This window comes from Oryzias latipes, chromosome 12, assembly GCF_053564925.1.
Source record: "Oryzias latipes strain Hd-rR chromosome 12, Olatipes_Hd-rR_3.1".
Taxonomy (NCBI): Eukaryota; Metazoa; Chordata; class Actinopteri; order Beloniformes; family Adrianichthyidae; genus Oryzias; species Oryzias latipes.
In genome coordinates, this window is record NC_136248.1 from 28,762,151 (window position 1) to 28,789,447 (window position 27,297).

Below are 27,297 nucleotides of genomic sequence, written 5' to 3' on the forward strand. Positions count from 1 at the left end.
CCCCAAACAGGGATGGAAGGGAATAAAACCTCAGCAGGTCTGTGGAGTCGAAGGCTGGAGCTCCTGAGAATCTGGAGGGCGGCGTTCTTCCACCTCAGATGATAAAATCCACAAGAAACCTCAAATTTATTTATTTTTTTATTGTATGAGATTCAAAATAATACCCCCCATTATTTAAGTAAAGTTTTACAAAAAGAAACTTCATAAACCCAAAGTCGCAAATGTAAAATACTTCAAAAGAAGGCTTTTCACTGAAATTATTAGGTAAGATTGAAGAAGATTAATCACAACAAAATAATCGCATGACTGGTGGGTTGAGCAGCTGGTCTGGGGTTCAACTCCCAGGTCGACCTCATATTTCAATCAGCCGGGAAAACGTTAGATTTAGTTTTTTCCTTTCATAAATTTGCAACCTGCAGGATTTTCTCTGCACACAATTAATTAAATCCTTTGACCAAAAATCACATTTTGCGTTAGTTTTAGTGTTTAAATGAAGTTATATTTGAGAAAACTTCTGCTGTGGAGATGAAACGTTAAACTCAAAGCAGAAAGATGTTTTCCTCAGAATTAGAGCAGATGAACTGACAGGAACTTACAGCTCTCTGAACATTTACCATTAAGATGGTATTAATTACATTGATAATCCTTAATGTTTAATTTTCCCTGTATGATGGTGCTCTACAAATAAGTTGATTTTTTACGTTCGTGTGTGTTTTCCTGGTCCATTCGTCTTTTTGCCGATTATTCCAGCACCACACGAACGCAGCATCTCTCTATGTTTTTGACTGAGGGACATCGACCTGACGGTGAAAGTGGCACTAAAATGAGAACAAAAGGCACAGTTTTTAAATGAACAGTCCATAATGTTCAGTTTTCAAATATTATTATAAGTAAGATTACATAGTTTTGATTTGAAATGATTTGAAATGGTTTATTTCAAGCAATCAAATAGGAAATATACACAAAAACAATACAATCATCAGTTATACAATCATACAATGATGAATCAACTTTGGATATTTAGACATATTAATAAATGTTGCTTGAAAGGGAGTGGAAGGAAGCAAATTTATATAATCCCACCCCTGTTCTACCGTAACCATTTTATTACATCATTTATCATTATCTGGTTCCTAGGTTTTATCAGACAGGATTAAGAATCCTGAAATAGCAATAAAGCACACGACAAAGATGAATTACTTAAGTTATTTTGTAAAAAAGAATAACTTTTTAGAAATCAACATGGCAAATGAAGATCAGTTATCCAAAATATATGCAGATTATGTTACTTAAAAAAGTAATTGATAAGATTAAAAAATAATATTATATCAGTAAAATAGACACAACCCTGTTTCAGAAATTTTCATGGCAAAATTTGATCAAGTATCAAACGTTAAAAATATGTGCAAAAGTATGTTTCATTTGGAAAAATCATGAATCAACTTGGTGAAGTAATATCCTTAAAAGTCAATCAATTTAACCATTTTCATTAATTGATTAATCATTTGTTTCTATATTTCATATTCAGTTTACAAGCTAAATGTTTAGTTTGTAAATGAGGTTTTCGGACAGATTTTTATCTTCTTTCTTTCTCTGAGGTGGATTGATTTCCAAAACACTCCAAACGTCTGCTCCTGGTTCGGCCCTCCTGTCCAATTTCAGAACTTTTTTGTGGACCACAAGTCAAAAAGTTTGCCCACCTTTGGTTTAGAGTTTTCTGGGAGCTCCGCCCTCAAAGCAGTCGTCATGGGGGGTAAAGAGGGATGGAATCCATCATAGGATCTGCTCAGCTGGTGGTTGTTTCTCCTCCTTCCAGATATCTTCGGCGTGTCCCCTCTGGCCAGCCCCCTGTCTCCGTACTCCCTCTCCTCCGACCCGTCCTCCAGAGACTCGTCTCCGAGCAGAGACTCCTCCCTCTTCAGCGCCATCCCGCGCCAGCCCGTCGTCATCCACAGCTCGGGGAAGAAGTTCGGCTTCACGCTGAGGGCCATCCGGGTCTACGCCTGTGACGGCGACATGTACACCGTGTACCACATGGTCTGGGTGAGGAGCCGATGAAGGGGGTGAAGCTCATCCGCTCAGATCCCTAAAGGATCTCCGAGTGGAGTCGCTGCTGCAGAGATTTCATCTGTTTGTGGGAAAATTCATCCGCCTGTTAGGATCAAAAAGGAGACGGAAGAGAAAAGATCTCTGCTCAGGAGGTTTCTCCTAATGCAGCCCAGAGCTTCTAAATTAATCTGAGATTAAGGATAAATGAATTAAAAAACACATTTTCATTTAAAAATCAGTTATTATTTCTGAATAAAGCTAATTTATTAAATCTGAAGAAATAATCAAGGCGGAAATGTTGTTTTCTTTAATTTCCTGTTAGTTTTTAACTTTAGAGATGGCCACAAATGTGTAAATATGACACATGTATATGTTTAGTATACTTTAAATGTATACTAAATATCACTATGAGTTATATGATTTCTTGTTGATCCTTCATTTATACCAGGAAAAAGAAACTTATAGAAGAAAACCTCCATAAAACATTCTGACTTTGCAAATACATCCTCTGTAGAGGACTTTTCTAAACCTTAGTATCTCCAAACCAGTGCACACAAGTGAATAAAATCCATTTAGAGAATATTTGGAGCTTTTCAAGGATACTAAACGTGAAGGGGCGGGGCTCTGGGAATCATTAATAAACAATTAAAATGGCAGTATTGGATCTGAGGGGCCATCACTGATATTTAAAGAAGCAGATGATTTCTGATGATAATCTTCGTCAATAAAGATCCATTATCATACGGCGGCTCCTCTGTAGCTCCGCCTCTGGTTGAGATTAAGACGCTGACCGATGAAAATCGTGAAAATAACAAAGTTCTTTAGAAATCGGATGCATTTTCTGTAAATATTTTTGATGAAATCAGCAGAAAGGTTCAGGAGGAATGTTGATCTTTTTTTTTTTTTTATCCAGTCCTGATTTGAAATCAGGAATTGCAAATCTAAAGATCAACATGCGATGCTTTTGTGTGTCAGAATGTGGAGGAAGGCGGGCCGGCGCAGAAAGCGGGACTGAAGGCCGGAGACCTCATCACCCACGTGAACGGAGAAACGGTCCACGGTCTGGTCCACACTGAAGTGGTGGAGCTCCTGCTGAAGGTAACCAGACCAGACTGTGCTGGAGCGTCGTTTCGGATGTCTTTACAGCTTAAACAGTTTCTTACTTCAGAAAGAATTTATGGCCAAGTTTTGCTGAACGTTTTTTTCAACATTAATGACTGATTTTCAGTGATAGAATCGTGTTTACATGGAGAATAAGAACAGAAAACGTGCAACTGCACTGCCAAAACGAGCCCTGGAGAAATATGTCAGAAATTCCTTAAATTTAAAGTTTTCCATGAAAAACAAAACAACGGTGTGAGAAAAACCGTATTTAAAAAAAATACAAGTTAGTACAATATGTTTTCTTAAAGACCCACTCAGATGAAAATTGTGTTTTTAAAATTTTTTTGCCTCATTTTTTTCTAAAGGTTTAAGACAATTATGAAACTTAAAATTGTATTCTGAGTATTTCTTTATCCAAATCATTGTCAACCTGGAGTAATGTTATGTTGGGGGTGTGAGGAGCTGTAAACTAGCGGGGAGAGTGTGTAAGCAGACGGGTGATGGGAAAAGGGGCGGGCTTACTCCCCATCAACAGTGCCACTCACAAGTCAAAGACGAATCTCTAATTCTCTCTGATGAAAGTTTTTGGACAAAACTGCAGGGTTTTTTTTCTTGTCTAAAAACGGTGCAATCATGATTAAAATAGCGCTGGGAACGCTTTTACAAAAGTTTAAAAAAATGATCCGAGTGGGACTTTAAACTGAGATTATTTTCTAAGATGATCCTTTTTCTGTCAAGACAGAAAATGAGACAATTTTTCTTGTAAAAACGGTCTTTCTACTTTCTAAATATTCAGCCCAAATATGAACACGAAAACTGTGTTTCTCTCAGAGCGGCAGCAAAGTGGCCATCTCCACCACCCCCTTTGAGAACACGTCCATAAAAACCGGCCCGGCCCGGAGGAACAGCTACAGGAGCAAGATGGTGAGGTGTGGAAAGAAGCCCAAGAAGGAGAAGACGCCGGAGAGGTAAATGTTTTGTTACACGCACAACAAAAATTCCAGAATGTTTCATTTCCGTCGTGAATACAGAAAATTAAGTAGCAACACACAATGCAATCATTTATATGCAAGTTAGAAAATTACATATAAACTCTGATTCTCTGGATTTGGAGAAAAAATGTAAAAATAACCTGATTTGTTCAAAATGATCAGGTTTAAGTGGAAACGTGACCTTCAAAAATGAAAATTCAGCACGAGGAGGAATGGAGTTTTTCCCATGAAATAATTGATTTCTCAGATTTTATTTAAAAAAATTTAAATATTAAGTCGTCATCGTCGTCGAAAAACAGCAAATCGTTTGTGAGGCAAAAAATGTAGAATCTGAATTTTTCTCTTTTTGTCTTATGCTTCTTTTTTCATCTGTTAGAAAGATTATTTAAAGTTTTGAATGTTTTTTGCAGAAACACTAAAGAAACATGAAAAATGTTCAAGTTAGCTTGTGTTTTGGTTTATGTTTAATTACATTTCTTTTTTATATATTCATTTTTTCATTGTGTTTTGGTTTCCTGCATTTTATTTTAATATTATATTAATGCCAATTTTTTTTCTTCTTATTTGATTTGTTGATGTGCTCAGGGCAACCTCAGGCGCTTTTCTCCTGTCGTCCAGTAGGGGGCAGACACGCGCTGACATGTGATCCTGGTTTCTGTGTTTCTGTCCTGCGGTTTCAGGCGGCGTTCTCTTTTCAGGCGCTTCGCGATGCAGCCGTCTCCTCTGCTGCACACCAGCCGCAGTTTCTCCTCCCTCAACCACTCCCTTTCCTCCGGTGAGAGTCTCCCTGGCTCCCCCACCCACAGCCTCTCCCCTCGCTCCCCCACCGCCGCCCTCCGCCCCTCACCAGACTTCACCCAGTCAGGTGGAGATTTTATCTTCTCGTGATAAAATCTGATCCAGAAATCTTTCACAGAGCTTCTTGTGCGGCTGTTAATTACTTTTTTTCTTTATTCTTTTTCTTTCTCCGTCTTCCCGCAGGGGGGAACTCGTCGCAGAGCAGCTCCCCCAGCTCCAGCGCCCCCAACTCCCCCGCGGGCTCGGGCCACATCCGGCCCAGCACCCTGCACGGCCTGGGCCCCAAGCTGCCGGGTCAGAGGCTCCGGCAGGGCCGCCGCAAGTCCGTCAGCGGCATCCCCCTCTCCCCTCTGGCCCGGACGCCCTCCCCCACCCCCCAGCCCACGTCTCCACAGCGCCCCCCCTCCCCGCTCTTCAGCGGACACACCGTGGCCATCTCCAAGACGACCCCGGCCTTCCCGGCCAATATCCACTCCCCCCCGACGATTGTGCGCCACATCGTCTGCCCCAAAAGTGCGGAGCCGCCCCGCTCCCCCCTCCTGAAGCGAGTCCAGTCTGAGGAGAAGCTGGGCCCCTCCTACACAGGGGACAAGAAGCACCTCTGCCCCCGCAAGCACAGCCTGGAGGTGACTCAGGAGGAGGTGCAGGACGAGGAGCTGAACGACCACAGCGCTGACGAGACGTCCAGCGAGACGCTGCCCGTCTCGCGCCTACGGCCCGTCGAGCAGGGCTGCCTGAAGCGGCCCCCCAGCCGGAAGATGGGCCGGCAGGAGTCCGTGGAGGAGCTGGACAAGGAGAAGCTTAAGTGTAAGATGGTGGCGAAGAGACAGGACTGGTCTGAGAGGAGAGAGTCCCTGCAGAAGCAGGACGCCCTGCTCGACTGCGACGCACTGCCCCCCTGTGGCGAGGATAGGAGCGACGCCTTTCTGTTCCGAAGCAAAGCCAAATCCCAGAACGTCCCAGAACTGAGCCCAGCAGACGCCAAAGCAGCCGGTCCAACCCTGAAGGACGTGCTGTACAAAAAGCTGTCCTCGCGAGTGTCTGAGGGCATCTCCGAGGCTTCCAGCAGCAGCAGCTGCGACAGTGACGGCGCCCCCGCCCACCCCCGACAGGTTAAGGACACTCTGAAACCCGAGCGGCTGGACTTCAAAGCCCCCAACATGGAGTTCACCAGGAAGAGGCTGTCCTTCGAGGAGCGGGACGACTGCATGTGTCGACTGTCGCCCGGCCTCCACGAGAACCTCCACTTCGGCTCCATGAGGTCCAAGAGCCTGCAGCTGGATGAGCACCTGAAGGGGGGGGCGCACCCCAGCCCCGAAGGTCTGAGTCCCAAGCTCTACTCTGGGAGGGGGGAGAGCGCCGTGGAGAAGCTGCAGCTCATCTCGTCTGCAGAGTCGCAGCTCAGAAAGACGTCGTCCGACTACAAACTGGAGGGGCGCCACGTCTCCTCGCTCAAACCTCTTGAAGGAACTCTGGACATCGGCCTCCTTTCAGGTCCCAGAGTTTCCAAAGCGGAAACTTTTTTCCCCAAAGTGACGGACAACGCGGGCGACGGCGCCGCTGCAACCTCCCCCGTCCGGCTCCACAGCCCGACAGAGCGACAGAAGAGCCTCGCCTCCCTGAGGAACGCGGACAGGATGAAGAGCCCGCTGACCGCCTGCCTCGGCGCCGAGGTCGCATCTTCAGGAAACGGCTCGGCGGTTTCCAGGGAAACGGCGGGAGCAGCAGAGGGAAAAAGCTTTTCTGAGAAATCACAACCCAGAGAACAGTCACAGGCTCCGCCCTGCAAACCCGAGGCCTTCGCCGTCAAACAGGAGAGCAGGAGCGGCACCAAGGCTGAGCACAGAGCCCCACGGCACGCCTCTCACTTCTCCACCTGCGGAAGAACTCCCTCCATACGGGAAGTGAGTAACGAGGACCAGGAAGAGGAGGCGGAGCAACAGGAGGAAGAGGTCAGAGCAACACCGACGTCAAAACACAGCAAAACTGAGGAGTCGTTGAGTTCTGCAAAGCTGGAGGCGACTGCGGCTGCAGCTGATCCATCACCTGAATCCGCTCTGGATGCAGGACAGCCCCCCAGCTGCGAGGGGGCAGAACCTGCTGCTCAGAACCCAAGCAGAACCTTAGGTTCCAAAGTTCCAGAGCGATTGGTCGCTGCTTCAGCTCCAGAGAAAGCTCTGCTGCTGAACATCGGCTCCACACAGCAGCAGCCCCACGTCCCAACCGCAGGATCTGCTTCTGAGCAGGACGGCAAAACCGCAGACGAAGCTGCTGCCAGGGTGCAACAAAACATCGCAGACTCAACACAACCTGGCGGCAACTCTGCCGCCGCAGACGACAAGAGAGACCTAGTGTCACCCAGAAGGAAAGATCCAGAATCCAGCGAGGATTCAGGAAGAAAAGACGAAACTGTCAAAAACGTTTTTGCTGCTGCAAACCTGCAACTTACAGCAAATTCAGCTGTTTCCAGTCTGAAAGGCAAAGTCAGCCCTGAACCGCAACCTGCAACACAAATCGCACCACACCTCACAACACAACCTGCAGTGCAATCTAAATCCCCACTAGCAACACAACCTGCAACAAAGCTTGCAACACAACATGTAGCACAACCTGCGGTGCAATCCACATCACTACTCGCAACACAACCTGCAGTGCAATCCACATCACTAATCGCAACACAACCTGCAAACAAACTTACAACACAACATGTAACACAACCTGCAGTGCAATCCAAATCACTACTTGCAACACAACCTCCAACCAATCTTACAACACAACATGTAACACAACCTGCAGTGCAATCCACATCACTACTCGCAACACAACCTGCATCAAAACATACAACACAACCTGTATCGCAGCCTACATCCCCACTTGCAACACAACCTACAGCAAAAACTGGTAAACAACAGATGCAACCTGCAACAAAATGTTTTACACAACCTGCAACCCAAACTGCAGCACAAGACACACCTAAATTTACAACACAACCAACAGTGCAACCCAGCTCCCAACTTTCAACACAACTTCAAAAGCAACCTGCATCACAAACTGCGGCACAACCCATTGTGCAACCGAGATCGCCACTGGCAGCACAACCTGCAACACAACTTCAAAAGCAACTGGCAGTGCAACCTTTCCCACAAACTGCATCCCAGCTGGCAACCGCTGCGCCTGCAGCCGCTGCGCCTGCAGCCGCTGCGCCTGCAGCCGCTGCGCCTGCAGCCGCTGCGCCTGCAGAGGAGCGAACCGTCAAATGCAGCTCGATCCTCAAACAGCTCCAAGAACCTGCAGCCATTAACAAGCAAACACAGGACGAAGCGGCTTTTCTGACGCCTGAAGAGTCCGTGCAGCTCAAAGGTCCTGCAGCAGAGTCCAAAGCCAAAGCCCCGCCCCCTAAAAGTCTAAAGGCTGCGGCTCCATCAGCAGCCGTCAGACCTAAAGACCTCACGCCCAAGATCCAGACCCATCCGGACCCCAAACCTGCAGCTCAGGCTCAGCTGCCTCCATGCGCCTCTCAGCCCGACCTGCAGAAACCTGCAGCAAAGAAGGAGTCCAGCCTCAAACCCGAGAGCCAGAAGGTCCCAGAAACCAGAACCGGCGCCCCGGACAGGCAGCCGGTCTCCACCCGGAAGGAGCCGGCAGACAGGAAGAAAAAGGAGGAAGTCCCGCCTCCGCAGAAGAACACTAAACGAGATCCGAACCGGGCGTCTCCGTCTGCTGACAAAGACAGGTGTCGGCCGCAGAAGGAGTCTCCGCGCAGCAACAGGAAGTGACATCACATCCAGTTTAAAAAAAACAACCATGAACATGTCGCAGCATCCCCGCGCTTTTTATTCTTTTTTGTTTCAGGACCGGGCAAGCTGTTCCACGCCGATGTCTGTGCTCTGAATGTACCGTTTGTCTGGAAATGTTTGGTTTCAGCCGAACCGGAAAACCGCCGCCGTAAGAAGATTTGAGCTGCTCTCTTTAAGCGAAGGCGACCGGAGGTCTTCTCGCGCAGGAGATCTGTGCTGCGCTGAGGAGACGGCGTTCCGTCTTCTCCAAAAAAAAGAAAAAGGAAAAAGATTTCATGTAAATCCAATATGAGTGAAGGGGCCTTAGATTCACGGGGAATAATTTGCTCACATTCCTTTGACATCTGTACATATTGATTTTTAAGCAATATGGTGTAAATAGAACCATGTCCGACACGGGGCTGACTCGATTGTCTTACACGTGAAGATTTTGCCGTTAGTGCGCTCGTGGAAGATGTGAGCCACGTTTTCTGGTGTTCTCAAAAAGAAGCTGGAAGGTCTTTCTGAAAATGTAGCACGAGATGAAGAATGTTTGCAGGAGGCAAAAACGAAAAAACTAGGAAGTATTGAAGTTTCACGAGGGTTCATGAGTGTTTGCATCTCATGCATCAATCCATCACCTGAACAGGAAATCCACCGTACGAACCCCCCTGCTTGTGATCGCGTCCCCCTGCAGTTCTTTCCACCTTTCTGGGTTTTAGAGGCCTTTCTTTTTTTTTTTAAAGCGACGTCCAGAGCCTGTAGTGTTAGCAGAATGGAAAAAAAAAAATCCACTCAAGTTGATTCGCTGTGATCTAAGAGGTCGTGACTGACTTCAGTCTGAACTGTGAGAACAGAAGCACCTTATGGAAACGCGGAGCCGAAAGCCGTCTCTTCTTTAGTCCGGTGATCAAATCCTCGAAGCACATCAGTGTTTGTTTACAAAGCATCATGGATGTATATTTTGTATATCGTCGAGTTGCCAAAATCTTCGTGAGATGATGTCGCTTCTAGCCGTGTTGCTCCTTTGGCCTCTGGGACGTTTCGTTTGTGCCGTAATCGGTGTCTGCTCTCCGTTTTCTTCCTTCCTGTGTGCAAAAACTCAAAGTGTTTTGATGAACATGGTTTGTCTTTTAGAAAATGTGCAATAAAAGTGTTCTGAGTTTTTGTATTTTCCAAGAAGGAAAGCTCTATGGATGTCATAGATGTTGTATATTAACAGATATTTATACTTATGTTGCGTAAAATTGAAAATAAAATGAAATTCTGAGATTTTGTTTGGATTTTTCTCCGTCTCCATTCTTGTAAAATCTTTAAATTCTCCTCGGATAGGAATAAAGCAGTTTTTTCACTTAGCTAAAGAGTCAGACTCAACAGAAAATACTCCACTAAACATTTCATGATTGCAGCTCTCAATTTTCCCTAAAATTATTTATTATAAATGAATAGAATTGACCCTTTAGTAGCTTCTGACTGACCAGCGTGTTTGCCGGTGACATGGGAAGGATGCCGACCCGCCGTCAGCTTAGTTCTCATTCCAAATTTAACCTGAAGGGTTCAAAAAAAGTGCGTAACTTTTAAATTTTAGGTTCAAAACAAACATAGCCAGATTTATGACCCATAATTGTGACGCCCCTCTGAATAAATCCTTGGAACATTTTATAGAGTTTATTGGAAGCTCACCTGTTTTTTCTACTGTTTATCTTGGCTTTGCTTTGCTTTTAGTTTCATCATTTCACTTTCAACACTTTGTTATAAAACATAAACATTTTAGGGTTTTTATGTTTTATTAAAACGGCTACTTTGCCCACAAGTAGCCGGGATGGGCTCCAGCAGCCATGTGACCCCAAAAGGGACATAAACGGGTATAGAAGATGAACGATGAATGAGCTTTTCATTTAGTTTTAGGGAATTTTGAGTTCTCAATGAGAAAAACAGTCCAGTCCAAAACTGCTGTGGGACAGAATTACCAGTGAAAATTGTAAAATAGTAAAAAATGTTCAGAAAGGACCCCAAACTACGAAGGCTTAAGAAGAGAGGTCCTCCTCACTGCTGCAGGCCCTGTTGTGCCCCGCACCACCAACAGGGGGCAGCCTGTCTCTCGTTGTTCAGCAGTGAAGCAGGCCCTCTGTTGTTGGAGCTGCAGAGCAGTAATGACAGGGGTGAAAAGGCAGCATGTCGAGGCGTGCTGGCTCCCCTTTTAGACATCAGCAGCCCTTAAGGGGGGGCTCCTGAGGCAGAGTTGAGGCCCCCCACCACTCTGTAGTTCAACGTCGTCACGGGTAGCGGTGATCAGGGTCCTCACAGACGGACAAATCAATACTTGATTGGAGGAAGTAGAGCAGCAGCTCCTGCTGCTCAAGTGCAGAACTTCTCTGTGACTCATTTATTTGCATTAATTGGCTCTGTGTATCACCCCCCCCCCCAGACTGGAACGATTTTCTCCCCTCGAGACTCTTCCCTCATGTATTAATCACAGCTGCAGACCTCAGTCGTCGTAAAATAAACCAGACAATGAAGGAAACGTGTCCACACATGCAGCCGAGCCACCGGGGGTTAAGGCCGATCCGCACCGAGGATGTGACCCGGCCACGTGCATTGTTATCAGCTGGGTGGGGGGTGGTGGGCAGGGAGGTGCTCAGACCTGTGTGTACGTCAGAGAAAGTGAAAGGGTGGGGACAGGATTATCAGTCTGCCTCCATTTCACCTGAAGATCAAAGATCGGATTCAAAGGCTGATTTTTTTTTTTTTATTCTCGTTTGGGAAAATTCTCTGCCGAAAACAAAGTAAAGTGGATTTGACTGCCGAAAACATCGTAAAAAATCCAGTTTTACTTTTCGCATTCCTGTTTTTACTCTGTGGCCTTAATTAGAATCTTCTGCTGCTTATTTCCTGCAGAAGTAACATAATTACTGCAATTAAACCCCCCATGTGAGTAATCTAATTCTGGTCTTGATGTTCTCCGTGGAAGAAGTGTTGTGACCAGCTGGAGCGAACGCTTGGACGAGCACAGATGTATGAAATCTGAAAGGTTACAGCAAACCTACCAGAAAGCAACAGAGCTCATTAATCAGAGAAGTGAGCGGGCCGGCGGGGTCCCTCCACCGGACTGCAACACAAAGCATGACTGGAGTTCACCAAGAGGGGAATGGAAGCCCCTCCTGGATGATTCAAGTCCTTTCTCATAGACGTCCGACTAGGCAGCAAATCCTGAAAAACCTGGTGTCTTGTTTGAGTTTACTTTCACACTGTCCCCATGAGAGTGGACTAGACCCCTTGAATTATTATGCAGTTTCAGCAGATGCTAATTTGTGGGGGCTAAGCTAACGGCTTAAAGATTGGCAGAATCTAAATTCATTCCCTACCCCTACAGTTCCTCCCTTTGTTTTCAATTGTAGGGGCATTGGAGCTGTAGCGGTGTCCCAAAGTTTTTTTTTTTTGTTTATTTTTTAAGGAGGAGCCGTAGTGACTCAGTGCAACGCAGAGGAGAGACTCATTTCTTCAAGAGGTTGTGCTCAGAAGTACAAAAGTTTATATTTTAAATGTAACTACTGAGTTTGATGTCAGTTACACGCTAACATAGATAACACGCGACTATTGATGATGTCATCAAGTGGTAGTAATGTCAAGATTTGACGCTATTTTTCCATAACTCTCCGCTTGGAGGGATAAAAATAGGGTTACGGAGAAGCCGGGGGGGAGGGGTCGGGAATGAATTTGGATTCGGCCATTGACTGTACATGAGAACTGGACTTCATCTATGGTAAATGGTTTATGTACGGTGTAGGTACCGTAACCATCCGGCCTGCAATAACCGTTCGGGGTCCTTTGGACTGAGGATGACATCACACTACGGTAGCCCCACTTGGACAAACTGCGTAGCAAGGAGATTTGCTTGGGCTCTACATATTTTCATTTCACGTTTCCTTTTGTAACCTAAAGTTCTTTTCCCTCATAAGGGAACGTCGCTTCTTTTTGAGATATTTCAAATAAAAATATTACATTTCAGAGCATGAATCAACACAATACTTAGACATTTTTTGTTCTTTAATGAAACAAAACATTATAGTTTCATTTTTATTTCAATAATCCCAATTAGGATTTGAGCTCCTTGAGAAATGCAATCTGCTCTGTCCGTCCTGGAAAACAGCAAAAAATCAGACGTCTTTATTTTAAGGCAACGAAAAAGAGAAAAACTTGAGAAGAAAATGAGCTGTGGGGGAAAAAAAGAAAAAGTCTCGTCCTGCAGAAGCTGAAGCTGAAGCTGCAGGTGAGGAAAGCCTCACACTCACGGGTGCACACATCTCACATGCACTTCCATGGAGAGGGGCTACAGGAGAACCCCCCCCCCCCCCCCCCCCCCCCAAAAGGCAGGAAGATAATGATCGGGATTTTATTCAAATCCTGCAGTTTTCTGCAGACTCCAGGAGGGGGCGGGGCTTGTGCCTGAACCGGTTGGTTGTTTTTTTTTTGTTTAGTGTGCAATGTTATCAGCCTCTCAAATCGCTGTGCAGGAATTTCATTCCCTTCTTTCCATTGTTTTAGTTCACTGAGGTGTGCAGGTGGCCGTTCACGAGGGCTCCCTTCAGGTGTGGACTCTCTTCGGCTCCGCTGCAGTTTCGTCACTTCATCTCCACACTTTGTGTAGCTCCTTGACTTTTGTCCAAAGTTGTCACCGTTTGACAGAAAGCCTCATGTTTGACTCTGGTGTATTTGAATTCACGACAGACTCTGTGACCTCAGATTGTTGCAGAACAAGCCCACACAATCAACACTCCTCCCCCATGTTTGAAAGCTGGCATGTTGTTTGCTGATGAAGCATATTATGACATCGCTCACCGGAAAAATAAAACATCTTCAATGTTTGTCCTGACATTTAGCTGATGTTGGTCTGAGATTGAGCTCATGGGTTGAGATCTTTTTTTGAGTTTTTCTCTGGACAATTCTGTGTTACCTTTAGCAGCACGGTTCACTTTAAAGTCTGAAGTTTCCCAGAAAGCCATTTAGACCATGTAGGCGAAATGGTAAAGAATCTGAGATCTTCTCTGGGGGTTATGCTTGGGTCACATGCAACGGGTTTTTGGGTTGTCTCACCCGTGGAGGATCGTAGAGAGGACTGGCTGCATCTTGAGGCTCGTACGGCCACCTTGAAGGGATGTCATGAAAATGGAACGTACCTTTGTGCGTGTGGTGAGTATTCGTAGAGCGAATTGAAGTTGCATGCACTTTTGACGTACGGCGCAAGGTGTTGTACGTGCCCTTATGCCAAACTGTAGTTGTTGTGTAAGGTAGCCATACCGGTTTCTGTTGCTTACCGTGCACAAATGGTGCAAGCATGACGTGTTCACGTGACACCCAACTCCCCTTAGGACGCCCAAAGGATACAGACGCCAACTACACTGATTGTCTAAGCCTTGTGCTATCCTATGGGGTCCAAATGACCCGATCCTCACATTGACGTGTTCTCCCTACCATGACAAAGGTGGATAAAGGTGGAAAGATTTCATGTAATCCATGGACACCAGTGAAGATCACAAATCATTGAAGAAAAAAGGTTCAGAGCACTGTCTAATGGGTCTAGATGACCCAACTCCCAAAGTTAAAGTGCCTAGGATAGCACAAGGGCTAATTTCCTCATTTCTGACAGTCAGGCTGCACTGACTTAAGCAGTACTGACAGGCTCCTTGTGCAGAATTGGGGGGCTTGAAAAAAATGAAAAATCCGTACGACACACCAGTACGTCACCTACTTTACCCGTATGTGTCTAACAAGTGTTCACTGCACCAGCAGCATCTCTATATAGAAAAATATGCATGAACATTTTTGCTTTATGAGGTCACTGAGTGGTCTGCGATATGGTCTGTACGGACCACTTGCGTGCCCCCTACAGGTCGACCCATTTTTTTCCCCACCGATCGTATCCACCAGTCAGGGCAGTTGTGATTAAGACAAATTTTTTAAGTTTTAGAGTTTCTTTGAATGCACCTTATAAAGTGGGACTGACTGACAGGTTTATCTCTGACTCTTTTGTCTTGGCTTACAGTTCGGTGCGTCCTTTGGTGAGGAAAATCCAGTAGTCTCAAATATTTGTGAATTTTAGACTTACAGACACTAATTTGAGAACACTTTGGGACACATTTAAGAGAAATAAGGGGAACTCTTAAAACTTCTTAAACTTTTTGAACTTATGCAAAAAACAAATCTAACCCAAAGTTTTTCTGTAATGTCTTTTGCCAATTTGTAGCCGCAAAGAAAGAAGCAAACGAATAAACCAGTCCCTACAGACGACGGTGTCGTGGCTGTTGCATGAGGTGTTAAATGATGAACAAACGGCTGCTACAGATTTGCACTCAGGATTCTATAAAAGGCAAAACAACAACCACAGTTTGGAATGAGGGAGAACAGCCAAAGCTAAACCAGACAAAACAGGAGAAAAGTTTTCAAACTTGCTCAGGGAAATGAGTTTGGCTCAGACATAACAGTTCTGATAATAAACTAAGTGAAAGTGAACGCATTTCTGGTTTTGTGTGCAGACACTGAAGGGGACTGAAGTCCAGGTAGGGAAAACAGCGGTGGGAAGACGGCTTGTTCCCGCACAGCCGTGCAATCGGAGACGCAGATAAATCCTCTCTGTATTAACTTTGCTGCTGGAATTTGTTCGAGTACACTCTGTGACTTGGGGAGCAGCCAAGACTTCAGCCCCGCTCTCATATCTCATGTTGCAACTCATGGCTCGGGGCCGAGCTGGCGTCCTCAGCCGGCGGGCCGTCACGCACTGGGGGGAGGAGCTTCGTGGATGTGGAGGAGCACGTTGAGGATGAGGAAAAGAATGGCTGCTTCTGTTTCAGAAGTGACAGCCGGCCTCCTTTTGTTCTGGACTCTGAGACCCTCCGCCCCGCCATATTCTCTCAGTTTGCTTGTTTTCCAAATGTAATCAAGTATTTCAGCTAATTTCTGTCACTGGTTGAAGAGATGCAGCAGCAGGGAAATCAGTGCTCACAGTTGTGCAACAGGCGGTGGCGTCCGTCCTGTGACTTCTTCTTCGCTCTCGTGTTATTTTGTCTGCTTCTCGTGGATGAAGCAATGTGGACAGAAGGAAAAGAGTCTTTCCAGCGCGGGTGGAGTCTGCCTGAGTGTGGGCGGGTAAACACAACAGCAGCCTCTCATGGAGGTTATGATCGGGGCAGGATTTCAGCTTTTGAACTCGTGAAAGTGGAGCATTGTTGAAACAAATACATGGCGACTTTCCTGCAGCTGCATATGAAGCAGCTTCAGGACATGTGGGAGGAAAAAAAAAACACAACTTGAGGTGCCTCCTTGTGTGGCAGAACACAAACGATGAAGGCCTCTGTAGTTAAACACAAACTGCTGCTGATGATGATGAAGATGATGTTTGCCTAAACGCTATTGTGGTTTCTGTGTAAATATTGAGTGTGCAGACACGCTGCAAGTTCCCAAACACTATCGCTTTGGTTTCATGTTCTGAGCTGGCGTCTGTTTGAGGACAGTCGAGTGTTCAGTCAGGTTCATTCCAGTTCTGTTCCTGGGCGTCGGTCTGAAGAGGGGAAAAAACAAAACGTCCAAAGAACACGGTTCCATTAAAACGTCTAACTGTAAACAATTAGGATAAGTCATGCACCAGATGAAGTGGAAAGTAGAAAAGTCAATGTGACAGACCAGAACCCGACTCTCTGGAATTGCAGCTGAAACTGCTCCGTCTTCATCTGCTGCAAAGGCTGGAGCTAACATTTTCATGCATTTGTGTGCATTTGTTTTGTCGAGGTTGTAAATGATTCCCAGTTATTGCATTTCATTTTTCTTACTTTAGCAAAAGAAGTCGTGAACAAACAAAGAGAGCTTGTGTGAAAGCCGTTCATGAAGGCGTTTAAGGTTTAGGCGACTGGACCCAGACACAGACGCATCAAATTTAGAGAGTTAGCAACAGTTTAACCTTATAAAACTTCACTGAATTATGACTTTTGAAGATTAAAACTCATAGAAACTCTGATTCTCATCAACATCCCATAAACTAAGCTTTCAGGCTCTTTTTGAAACTTCAGAGAATCCTTACAGACACCCATAGAAACAATTCTGAGAACAAATGTAAAATACCAACCCCGTGCCCACTTTCCATCACCCATGATTGAGCCCTCCAGTTTCGTTCTTTCCCGCTTGCTTAAAGCCCTCACACCCCCTAACATTACCGGTTTAACCCAGCCCCCCTTCCTCTCATTATAGTCCGTCCAACATATTTTATACGTCACAAATACAATCTTTTTTTTTCAAACTGCATTGTTTCATTTGCTGATTCACAACAATTTTGCGTAGAGAAATACTGCAATGCAAGAAATACAAAAAATGCAATTGATTTTTTTGATTTTTGATTTTATTGATTTATTTCAAGCATTGTATTCAAAGCAATAAAGAATTTAAACATTTATCAAACTCATTACAGAAATGATGAAATGCATAGATTAAAAAGACAGAAAATTAAATTAAAGCTAATTTTTCCCGATACGTGTCCTCCATTATCAAAAAAATGCCACGAGATCGTGTTAAAAACACCAAAAGACCCATTTTCAATGGAGTTGGTCTTCAAGACCCAAAGCGATTTACAGTCATAGTCGCACACATGCACTTACACAATGATGGCGTCAACCTATAAACCACCACCTGCAATGTGGGGTCCAGTTTTATGGCCCTGCAATCATCCAATCAGATACTACTTACGTCTAAATAATTAAGAAATTCAACTTTGTAATGCTTTGAGATGCATTCATTCATTCAATAGCTTTCTAATTCATTCAACTATATGCTCTGTGATGTTAAGGTGTTAATACTGTATTTGAAATTTACTTAACACTTAATAATGCGTTAACTAACATTAGTAAAGGGATCCTAATTGACCGCTATTGTAAAGTGTTACCAATATTAGTACAAACAGCAAAACAATGCAATAATCATTTGGTTAAGGAAATTCTGTCACCTGACTAAATTTAGACGACGTCTTCTCAAATGTATCCAACAAACTTTGATTTATGCTTCACTTAGTCCTTGACTTCTGTTGTTAAAAGCCTTTATTTACAACCCATTTTACAAAAGAATGTAAAGTCTGCTTCCAGTAAACTTAGGCGCAACTTTAAAATAGCTACAAGCAACTTTAATCTAAAAAATAAACATTATGGTTAGTGTTTTGTATTGTGATTCCACATTTGTTCAAATACCTTTTTCAAAGTCTGGAGAAAAAGGAGCTCTGACTCAAACACAGACATGGGATTCCACCTTAAAAGCAAAAAGATTCTTCAAAGCATTCTTAAAGGTGCTGCCTTCATCTGCTGGAAGCAAAACCAGTGTTCAACTGAAAGCCCCACTATCTTGAAACAACGATACTAACCAGTTAATCACCAAGGGCAACCTCTATCTTACAGTTTGAACCAATCCCAACATCCACCCCGAGGTGCAACCACTAAGCCGCTGCAGACAAAGCTCACAGAGCAGGTGAAGCGCCTTGAGTGTGGGTTCATGTGGGTTAGAAACTGCTATTTAAAGCAGGAACCCAGCACGCTATCGTGACAGCACATGTCTGGAGACGAGACTGAAAGTTGGAAAAAGAGAGAGCTGCATCATCTGCATAGAAGGGCACTTCAAGTATAGTTGCAGGGAGGAGGAAGGGGAATGAAATCAGGTGTTCAAAAAAAAACCGAAGCAGCACAGAGATGCATCTTTGATGTGGTTAGATGGAAAATTGCAGCTGCAAAATGTAATGCTCAGACTCAAATCATTCAGGAGCTTTATTGATTCTAATTAAAGTGATGTCAGCAATAAAAAAGACAACTCCACAGCACAGCTGATTGGTAATCTCTCTTCCTGCTGCAGAGAGAATGACTGTGAAAGGTCAAGCATGGGACTGAGCTTAGAGTCAGGGGTTAAGAAGAAAAAAAAGAGGATGAAGAGGACGATGGGGGTAAAGCAGATCCCTCTGGCAGACACATTGCCGGGGTCTGGGTTTGGATGAGTGACATGACCCCAGTGTGGTCCCACACCGAGCGCATTATTGAGCGTCTGAGTGGGATTTAACGTCCAAGACTTAACACAGATCAGCCCCTGATTCCCTGCCTCAGGAAAAGCCCAGAAGGGGGGAGGAACGATGAGAGAAGCATTAAGGAGTTCTCTAATGAAAGCTGCACCTGAAACATAAAATCTCCAAAAGGGAAAAATCTATGATTGCTTCTGTATTAGCATGCATAGAAAATTTGAATTTTTCGTTTGACCTCAATGCTAAGTCACCTCGGGCTAAACGTTAACTATCTGGACATTGTCATGAAGCACGAAAGCTGCAGAGCTAGATCCATTCTTTTAGATGAATATTAACCCCTTTCCGTTTGTTCCCCAACAAAACAAACGCGTTTAAAATGAATTTCTGCATCAAATAAAGTTCTCTGGGGAGACTTAACCATACTTTAAATAATTATGAGGAAGGCGATAAATATCAGAGTGCAGTGGAATAGAAAGTGCAGCGAAACGCTTCCCCCATTTCACCAGGAAAAAGCTTAAAATAGAACAATTCTGTCTGCATGTTTTTGGATTATTTAGGACCTGCGCTGTGAAGTGCAAAACCCCAATGAGCGTTATGTAAACACATTCTCTGCACGCACAGCCCAAACAGCCACAGCTGGCTGAACTTGCGTAAGAGGGCCGGGCCGGGCTCAGACCCTGTACGCCATCTGGGTTTGTAGATCACTGGAAATCTGCTTTAGTTCAGGCCCGTGTCACAGGCACCAGCTGCATGGTCCTGCAACGGATGGATTAACATAAGTGCAGGATTGAGGCTGTCCCAGATAACTAGAGCATCAAAAGAGACCTTTTCGGCCTGAGTGATTTCCAAAAGTGTTCATGGAACTTTACAGAGGCGGCCGAGAGGTTTTGAACGTGGCTGCTGACGAGCAGACCGGAGTTTTCCTGATTCACCTGAATGCGTCTTCATCAAAAGAAGGGAGTCTGTAATCTTTGACAGCTTGGCAAAGCTGCTTCTTCCAGTTTGTCCTCCAAACTTCAAGCCAAACGCACATTTACAGGGAGAGAGTTCTAGTTTAGTTCCAAAGAAACATGGCAGCTTCTGTAGGCTTTTTGTGCTTGTCACTAATTATTCTTATTCGTCTGGTTATTTAGGATTAGTTTATCAACCGTGAATATTTTAAATTTAGATTTTTTTTTGAATCCGTTGTAAGAAAGCCACAGAAAAATTTGCAACATATCCAAGAAGCAATGTGAAAACCAAGAATATGCCAGCACTGGCTGGTTTAGCTGACTCACATCTGTGAGCCACAAGTCAAGTCTCATGAGCCGTGACTCAAGTCTCGAGGGCTGCGAACTCGAGTCTTGTGAGCTGCGACCCGAGTCTCGTTAGCCGCGACTCCGCCATTTAGCCGTCTTTGCTCTGCCTCTAAGGCTTCTTTGCTCCACCTGAGGCGTCTTTGCTCCGCCTCTTAGCCATCTTTTGTAATAATAATAAATGATACTTTATTAATTTATTTATCCTAGCTAGCTACAGACTAGACGTGCTCGGGGGGTGACAGCTGGCAGGGGAGAGTGGGGATCGATCCACCAACCCTTTGGTTGTTGGACGACCTGCTCTACCGCCTGAGCTAAACTGAAGAGCTAAACTTTGTCCCACCTATTAGCCATCTTTTCTACGCCTTTAAGCCAGAAGTGTGTTTTTTTCCCCTACTCTTTGCCATCTTTGCTCCGCATTTTAGCCATCTTTGCTCCACCCCTTAGCCATCTTTGCTCCACCTCTTAGCCATCTTTGCTTCACCTGAGGGGTCTTTTTTCTCCTCCTCTTTGCCATCTTTATTCCACCTTTTAGCCATCTTTGCTCCGCCTCTCAGCCATCTTTGCTCCGCCTTTAGCCATCTTTGCTCCACCTCTTAGCCATCTTTGCTCCACCTTTTAGCCATCTTTGCTTCACCTGAGGGGTCTTTTCTCCTCCTCTTTGCCATCTTTATTCCACCTTTTAGCCATCTTTGCTCCGCCTTTAGCCGTATTTGCTCCGCCTCTTATCCATCTTAGCTCCATCTTTTAGCCATCTTTGCTCCACCTGACGGGTCTTTTCTCCTCCTCTTAGCCATCTTTATTCCATCTTTTAGCCGTCTTTGCTCCGCCTTTTAGCCGTCTTTGCTCCGCCTTTTAGCCATCTGTGCTCCACCTCTTAGCCTTCTTTGCTCCGCCTTTTAGCCATCTTTGGTCCACATTTAAGCCATCTTTGCTCCACCTCTTGGCCCTTTTAGCTCCTCCTCTTGGCCCTCTTAGCCCCTCCTTTAAGCCATCTTTGCTCCGCCTCTTATCCATCTTTGCTCCACCTCTTAGCCATCTTTACTACGCCTTTAGGCCATCTTTGCATAGCCTCTGAGGCTTCTTTGCTCCACCTGAGGTGTGTTTTTTCCTTCTCTTTGCCATTTTTATTCCGCCTTTTAGCCATCTTAGCTCCGCCTCTTAGCCATCTTAGCTCCACCCTTTAGCTGTCTTTGCTCCACCTCAGGGGTCTTTTCTCCTCCTCTTAGCCATCTTTATTCCATCTTTTAGCCGTCCTTGCTCCACCTCTCAGCCATCTTTGCTCCTCTATTCAGCCATCTTTGCTCTGCATTTAAGCCATCTTTGCTCCACCTCTTAGCCCTCTTAGCTCCTCCTTTAAGCCGTCTTTGCTCCGCCTCTCAGACATCTTTTCTCCTCTTCTTATTCGTCTTAGCTCCACCTTTTAGACATCTTTGCTCCACCTGACGGTTCTTTTCTCCTCCTCTTAGCCATCTTTATTCCATCTTTTAGCCGTCTTTGCTCCGCCTTGTAGCCGTCTTTGCTCCGCCTTTTAGCCATCTGTGCTCCACCTCTTAGCCTTCTTTGCTCCGCCTTTTAGCCCTCTTAGCTCCACATTTAAGCCATCTTTGCTCCACCTCTTGGCCCTTTTAGCTCTTCCTCTTGCCCCTCTTAGCTCCTCCTTTAAGCCATCTGTGCTCCACCTCTTAGCCTTCTTTGCTCCGCCTTTTAGCCATCTTTGCTCCACATTTAAGCCATCTTTGCTCCACCTCTTGGCCATTTTAGCTCCTCCTCTTGCCCCTCTTAGCCCCTCCTTTAAGCCATCTTTGCTCCACCTCTTAGCCATCCTTGCTCCACCTCTTAGCCATCTTTACTACGCCTTTAGGCCATCTTTGCTTTGCCTTTGAGGCTTCTTTGCTCCACCTGAGGTGTGTTTTTTCCTTCTCTTTGCCATTTTTATTCCGCCTTTTAGCCATCTTAGCTCCGCCTCTTAGCCATCTTAGCTCCACCTTTTAGCTGTCTTTGCTCCACCTCAGGGGTCTTTTCTCCTCCTCTTAGCCATCTTTATTCCATCTTTTAGCCGTCCTTGCTCCACCTCTCAGCCATCTTTGCTCCGCCTCTCAGACATCTTTTCTCCTCCTCTTATTCGTCTTAGCTCCACCTTTTAGACATCTTTGCTCCACCTGTGGGGTCTTTTTCTCCACCTCCTTAGCCATCTTTATTCCGCCTTTTAGCCATCTTTGCTCTACCTGAGGCTTCTTTTCTCCTCTTCTTAGCCATTTATATTTCATCTTTTAGCCATTTCTGCGCCACTTTTTAGCCATCTTTGCTCCACCTCTTAGCCATCCTTTCTCCGCCTTTTAGCCCTCTTAGCTCCTCCTTTAAGCCTTCTTTGCTCCGCGTCCTAGCCATTTTGGCTCCATCTTTGCTCCGCCTTTTAGCCGTCTTTGCTTTGCCTCTGAGGCTTCTTTGCTCCACCTGAGACGTCCTTGCTCCGCCTCTTAGCCATCTTTGCTCCGCCTCTTAGTCATCTTAGTTCCAACTTTTAGTCATTTTTTCTCCCCCTCTTAGGCTTCTTTGCTCCACCCATGAGGCGTCTTTTCTCCTCCTATTAGCCATCTTAGCTCCACCTTTTATCCATCTTTGCTTTCCCTTTGGTACTTCTTTGCTCCGCCTGAGGCGTCTTTTCTTCTCCTCTTAGCCGTCTTTGCTCCACCTTCTAACCATCTTTGCCTTGCCTCTGGGAGAATTTTGTTTTGCCTCTGAGAATATTACGTTTTGCCTCTGAAGCACCTTTGCTCCGCCTTCCTGAGCTATGTGAAATGGCTCATATTTCGTGGGTCGTAGCTCAAGTCTTGTAGCTAAAACAATCATGGTTTTAACTTTTTTTTAAATAAAGCTTCAGAGGTGGGTAGTCATTTATTACTGGTACTTTACACTTTTGGGACTGTCACTGTGGAGGATTCTGCATCTCTGCTGTGCCTGAGCTCCACGCCAGCAGGATTGTCTGCTGCCCTCCCACTGTGTCTCATGATTCATAATTTATACCCCGACTGTCTTCAGATGATCCATCTCCTATGAGGCACACAAGCAAGGAAGCCAGAACATCTGCCCATTGACAGATGTTTCAGCCTGCATCCTTCCTCATCCTTCACTTCACTTTTCAACTCCTCTTACGATTTGTTTTTAGTCCAATTTTGTCAAAGCCCTAAAAGTTTTGGGCTGGCACTAAACTGTCTCTAAAAAGTTGTTTGTTTAGCCTTCTTAAGGTTGACCCTTCTCACCTATCGGCGTTTTGCTTTTATTTTTTTTTTGTGTGTGCAGAATTTCAAAGAGGAAGTTGTTGGAATTAATCTTAGCTGCCATCCAGTAAGGATGCAAAACCAAAACTCTGTAATTGTTGTGGTCCAGCCTTTCTCTCAAAACTCAGATAAGCGTCATCTTCCTTCATTCAATCTTTTTTTTTCTTCTTTTTCTTTAACCTCCTGACAGTATTGTCCGGTCAAAAATGTTTTAAATCCACCACAAACTACAATTCCCAGAGCCCCGCCCTTTCACATTCATTGATATGCCTCATATCCTCTTAGGAAACCAAAAGGAGTTCATGCAGTAGTATGAAGTAGAGGCATTCAGGTTTAGAATTATCCTCTACAGAAGACAAATTTGCATTGCTGGTAGTCAGGAGGTTAAGTTCAATCCTAAAACTTGACTATAGATTTGTCAGTTGGTTCGTTTTATTGCACTAAGGATTGACCTACGACTGTTGATGACGTCACTGAGTGGGAGTGATGTCCAAATTTGGTGACACAATTTTTCCATACCCAACGTAGGGGTGCGGAGAAGCCGTAGGGGTAGGCAGTGAATTTGGATTTGGCCATCGACTGTACAGGAGAACTGAACATCATCCATGGAGAATCGTTTGCTCACGGCTCCATCCAAATCCAGTAAACTCGGCTGCCATTTTTTTTTTCGCTAAATGGAAGCCGCCTTGTTGGAGCCAGGTGTTGTCCGTAAGCAGTGATTGGTACGGTGGCCCAGAAGGGTCACACACAGGACGCACACACAGGACTGAGCGGAAAAAAGGAGAGGAGAGGAGCGCACGTGCAGCGACAGAGGGGGGTGTCAGAGCGGAGGGAGGAGTGTGCGTTCATATTGTGTGTGTTTAGAGCAGGGGTCGGGAACCTATGGCTCGCGAGCCATATATGGCTCTTTTGATGGTCACATGTGGCTCGCAGACAAATCTTTAATTATACTTTTTTTTTTTCTTTCATTAGACCAGTCCTTCTCGGGCGCAATGCGATGCCAGAGGCGCGCAGTAGTAGCGGTGCTTGGAGAAAAAAATCTGCGCCAGCGCTATCAGTTACTATTATCTATTATTTCACAGAGTTTATACCAGCCGGAAACCTGTGAATTACCGTGCCTAAAACTGCGCGCTCCCGTCTCTGAGAAAGAGAGCGCAGATGCGAGGACGGGATGTGTGAGGGAGAAAGCAGAGGGTGGGGCTGAGGTGTTGTGGGGACAGGCAGCAGGTGAATCGCGCAGGGATTGTAAAAACCTAAAACCCAATGCCCGTCACTCACTGCAGCGTGTAAGTGTGTGTTTGGCTCCGTATCTGCATGTGAGCAGTCTGTTTCACATCTACAGAACATTCATACCTACGATGATGTTTAAAGTCTCAACGCCTGCATGAAGCAGACTAGACCATCAGCAGAACTACCATGAGAAATACCCATCATTTATTAGCAACAGCATAACAATGTTATTAAAAAGAATCCTCAGACTTATTGTACTTTAAAAATGTTGAAATTAAATCAAATGCACACATTCACTTGTATATTTAGTTTTAAACAAATTGTCGCGGACTGAGTTGGATGGCTGTTGGGCCGCGTTAAAAGTTCTGGAGTTCATGGAACGCATCGATCAAGCAGAGATCTGATTGGCCCTCAGTTCTGTCGCTCAGCCTGTTGTTAGGTAGTTTGGACCAATGGGGTTCAGCTGTGGGCCGAATAAGGAAAATGGGAGGGGCTGGAGCGGGAGCAGAGGAATATAAAGTTGGGAGAAGCTCTCTCGTCTCGGCGGGAGAGATTCAGGAGTTGCTGAATGAATTGAACGGCGTTTGTTGCGGTCTGCAGTAATCAGAATAAAGAACTTTAAAAGAGGTTAAGTCTCCGTGCCTCAGTGTGGGGAAGGGACACTACATTATTGTATGGCTCTTTCGAAATTACATTTCAGAATATGTGGCGTTTATGGCTCTCTTGGCCAAAAAGGTTCCCGACCCCTGGTTTAGAGGAAGGAGAACCGTAGTAAAGACAAAGTTTCTGGCAACACTGCTGCTAGCTTCTCTTGTAGCAATAACATGCTCCCTCCACAGCTCACTGTGACATTACTTTCTGTTAGGTAGTTAGCTGCTCAGCCCAGTAGAAATTTCAGAATAAAAACACTTCAATTGCTGCTTTACTTCCGTTGTGAGTTAATGTGTTGTGAGGTAAGTTAATGTGTTGTGTTGTGACCCTTCTGGGCCATGAGTTAATGTGTTGTGTTGTGAGTTAATGTGTTGTGTTGTGAGTTATTGTGTTGTGTTGTGAGTTAATGTGTTGTGTTGTGAGTTAATGTGTTGTGTTGTGAGTTATTGTGTTGTGTAGTGAGTTAATGTGTTGTGTTGTGAGCTATTGTGTTGTGTTGTGTGTTAATGTTTTGTGTGTTAAGTTAATGTGCTGTGTGTAAAGTTAATGTGTTGTGTGTAAAGTTAGTGTGTTGTGTATAAAGTTAATGTGTTGTGTGTAAAGTTAGTGTGTTGTGTGTAAAGTTAGTGTGTTGTGTATAAAGTTAATGTGTTGTGTGTAAAGTTAATGTGTTGTGTGTAAAGTTAGTGTGTTGTGTATAAAGTTAATGTGTTGTGTTGTGACCCTTCTGGGCCACCGTAGATTGGTCCAAGTTATCTTTTCTATTGCAACCACTCTCACCAATCAGGAGGAAGCTTGTTGGAAGTCCACATCCCTGCACTTATAGGTGAGGAACCACCTGTTTCAAATCAGGCACCTGATTGGCCAGTTTAAAAAATGAATAAATGTGCATGTTGTTTCTGAATTCCCTCACTACTAGTCCATTGTATTGGGCGTTCGCCTTTTATTTGATTTTTTTTGGAGTGTCTCAAACTATAATCCTAAAATCCAATCCAGTGCACCAATGCTAACTAGATTGGAAAATAAATGTAGGGGTAGAAAGCCGTAGGGGAATCCAGATTTGGCTATAATATTTCCAATTATCAGATCAATATGCATACATTTGAATTTATAGATAACTTCTAGATTTAACTTCACCTCAAAAGAGCAGGATGTCTCATTTATTTATTTATATAACCTAAATTAAGAAAAATACATATATTACAAATATTCTATATTTTTGGACTTGTTTTGAGAAGATTTGTCTAGATTCTTGCTTTTACCTCCCCAAGGGAATAACAACTGTGGGGCGGATACAAACAGCAAGAAGTTTGCTCAAATGTTTAATAAAGTTAAAACCATGATTGCTTTAACAGAAACTTTTACCTTTTTGTTCATAAAAAATACAAGGTCATGCTCTAACAAGTACAGCCACGCACTGATTAGAGAGTAATGCACTTAAGTGGAGTAAAGTGCTGGGCTTCATAATTGGAGCAGACTGGATTTGCCTGGCCTGATCTGCCAGCATGGCGCAGTCTTAGCAGTCACAGGAACACACAGATTACAGCTGCTGATTTCATCAGCTCAGGATCTGGAGCCAGAGCAACAATGAGACCCAGTGTGACAGAAACCTGCAGTTAATGTCCCATCTGAGCAGGAGGGATGCTCACGGTTGACTCAAACGGAGCCCTTTGCTAAATTATTGAAATATTCAGGTAAAAGTGATGTTTTGGAGCAGCTGACGCGGCTGCTTCTGTTGGCTTGCTACCCAATCATGAGGAAATGCTTACATATTCAGGTTCTTGTTTTTTTATTTTGCACTATCGATGAGGCTTTTTTCTCTTTTGCATCTATCTTCTAGGTCTGTTGATGTTTTCACTGTAGCTTTAAAGTCCCACTCCGCTTATCTTTTAATCTATTTTCAAAGCGTCACCAGTGGTTTTTTTTTTTTAATTCTATTTGTCATTTTAGGCAAATAAAAAAAACGTGTCATTTTCTAGGTAATAGTTTCTGTAAAGCGGCAGGAGTTCACTAGAAATTCACCTCTAAATTGCGGATTTTACAGCTGGCGTCAAGTAAGCCCGCCCCTACTTTACCTGCTCTCCA

The 27,297-nt window shown here is 44.7% G+C and overlaps 1 protein-coding gene across 24 annotated transcripts in view; it reads left to right on the forward strand.

Moving 5' to 3' along the window:
• Window positions 1-9,991, forward strand: part of mast4 (microtubule associated serine/threonine kinase family member 4) — a 133,289-nt gene extending 123,298 nt beyond the window's left edge. For 18 of the 24 annotated variants that reach the window (XM_078955989.1, XM_078955990.1, XM_078955992.1 and 15 more), the window contains 5 exons: window positions 1,817-2,043; window positions 3,025-3,147; window positions 3,985-4,121; window positions 4,826-5,010; window positions 5,127-9,991. In XM_078955989.1, the coding sequence (XP_078812115.1) occupies window positions 1,817-2,043; window positions 3,025-3,147; window positions 3,985-4,121; window positions 4,826-5,010; window positions 5,127-8,719 (4,265 nt within the window). In that variant the 3' untranslated portion in view covers window positions 8,720-9,991. The remainder of the gene's footprint in view (window positions 1-1,816; window positions 2,044-3,024; window positions 3,148-3,984; window positions 4,122-4,825; window positions 5,011-5,126) is intronic. The other 6 variants (XM_078955996.1, XM_078956009.1, XM_078955993.1 and 3 more) reach the window with 5 other exon arrangements.
• The last annotated feature ends 17,306 nt before the right edge of the window (window positions 9,992-27,297 follow it).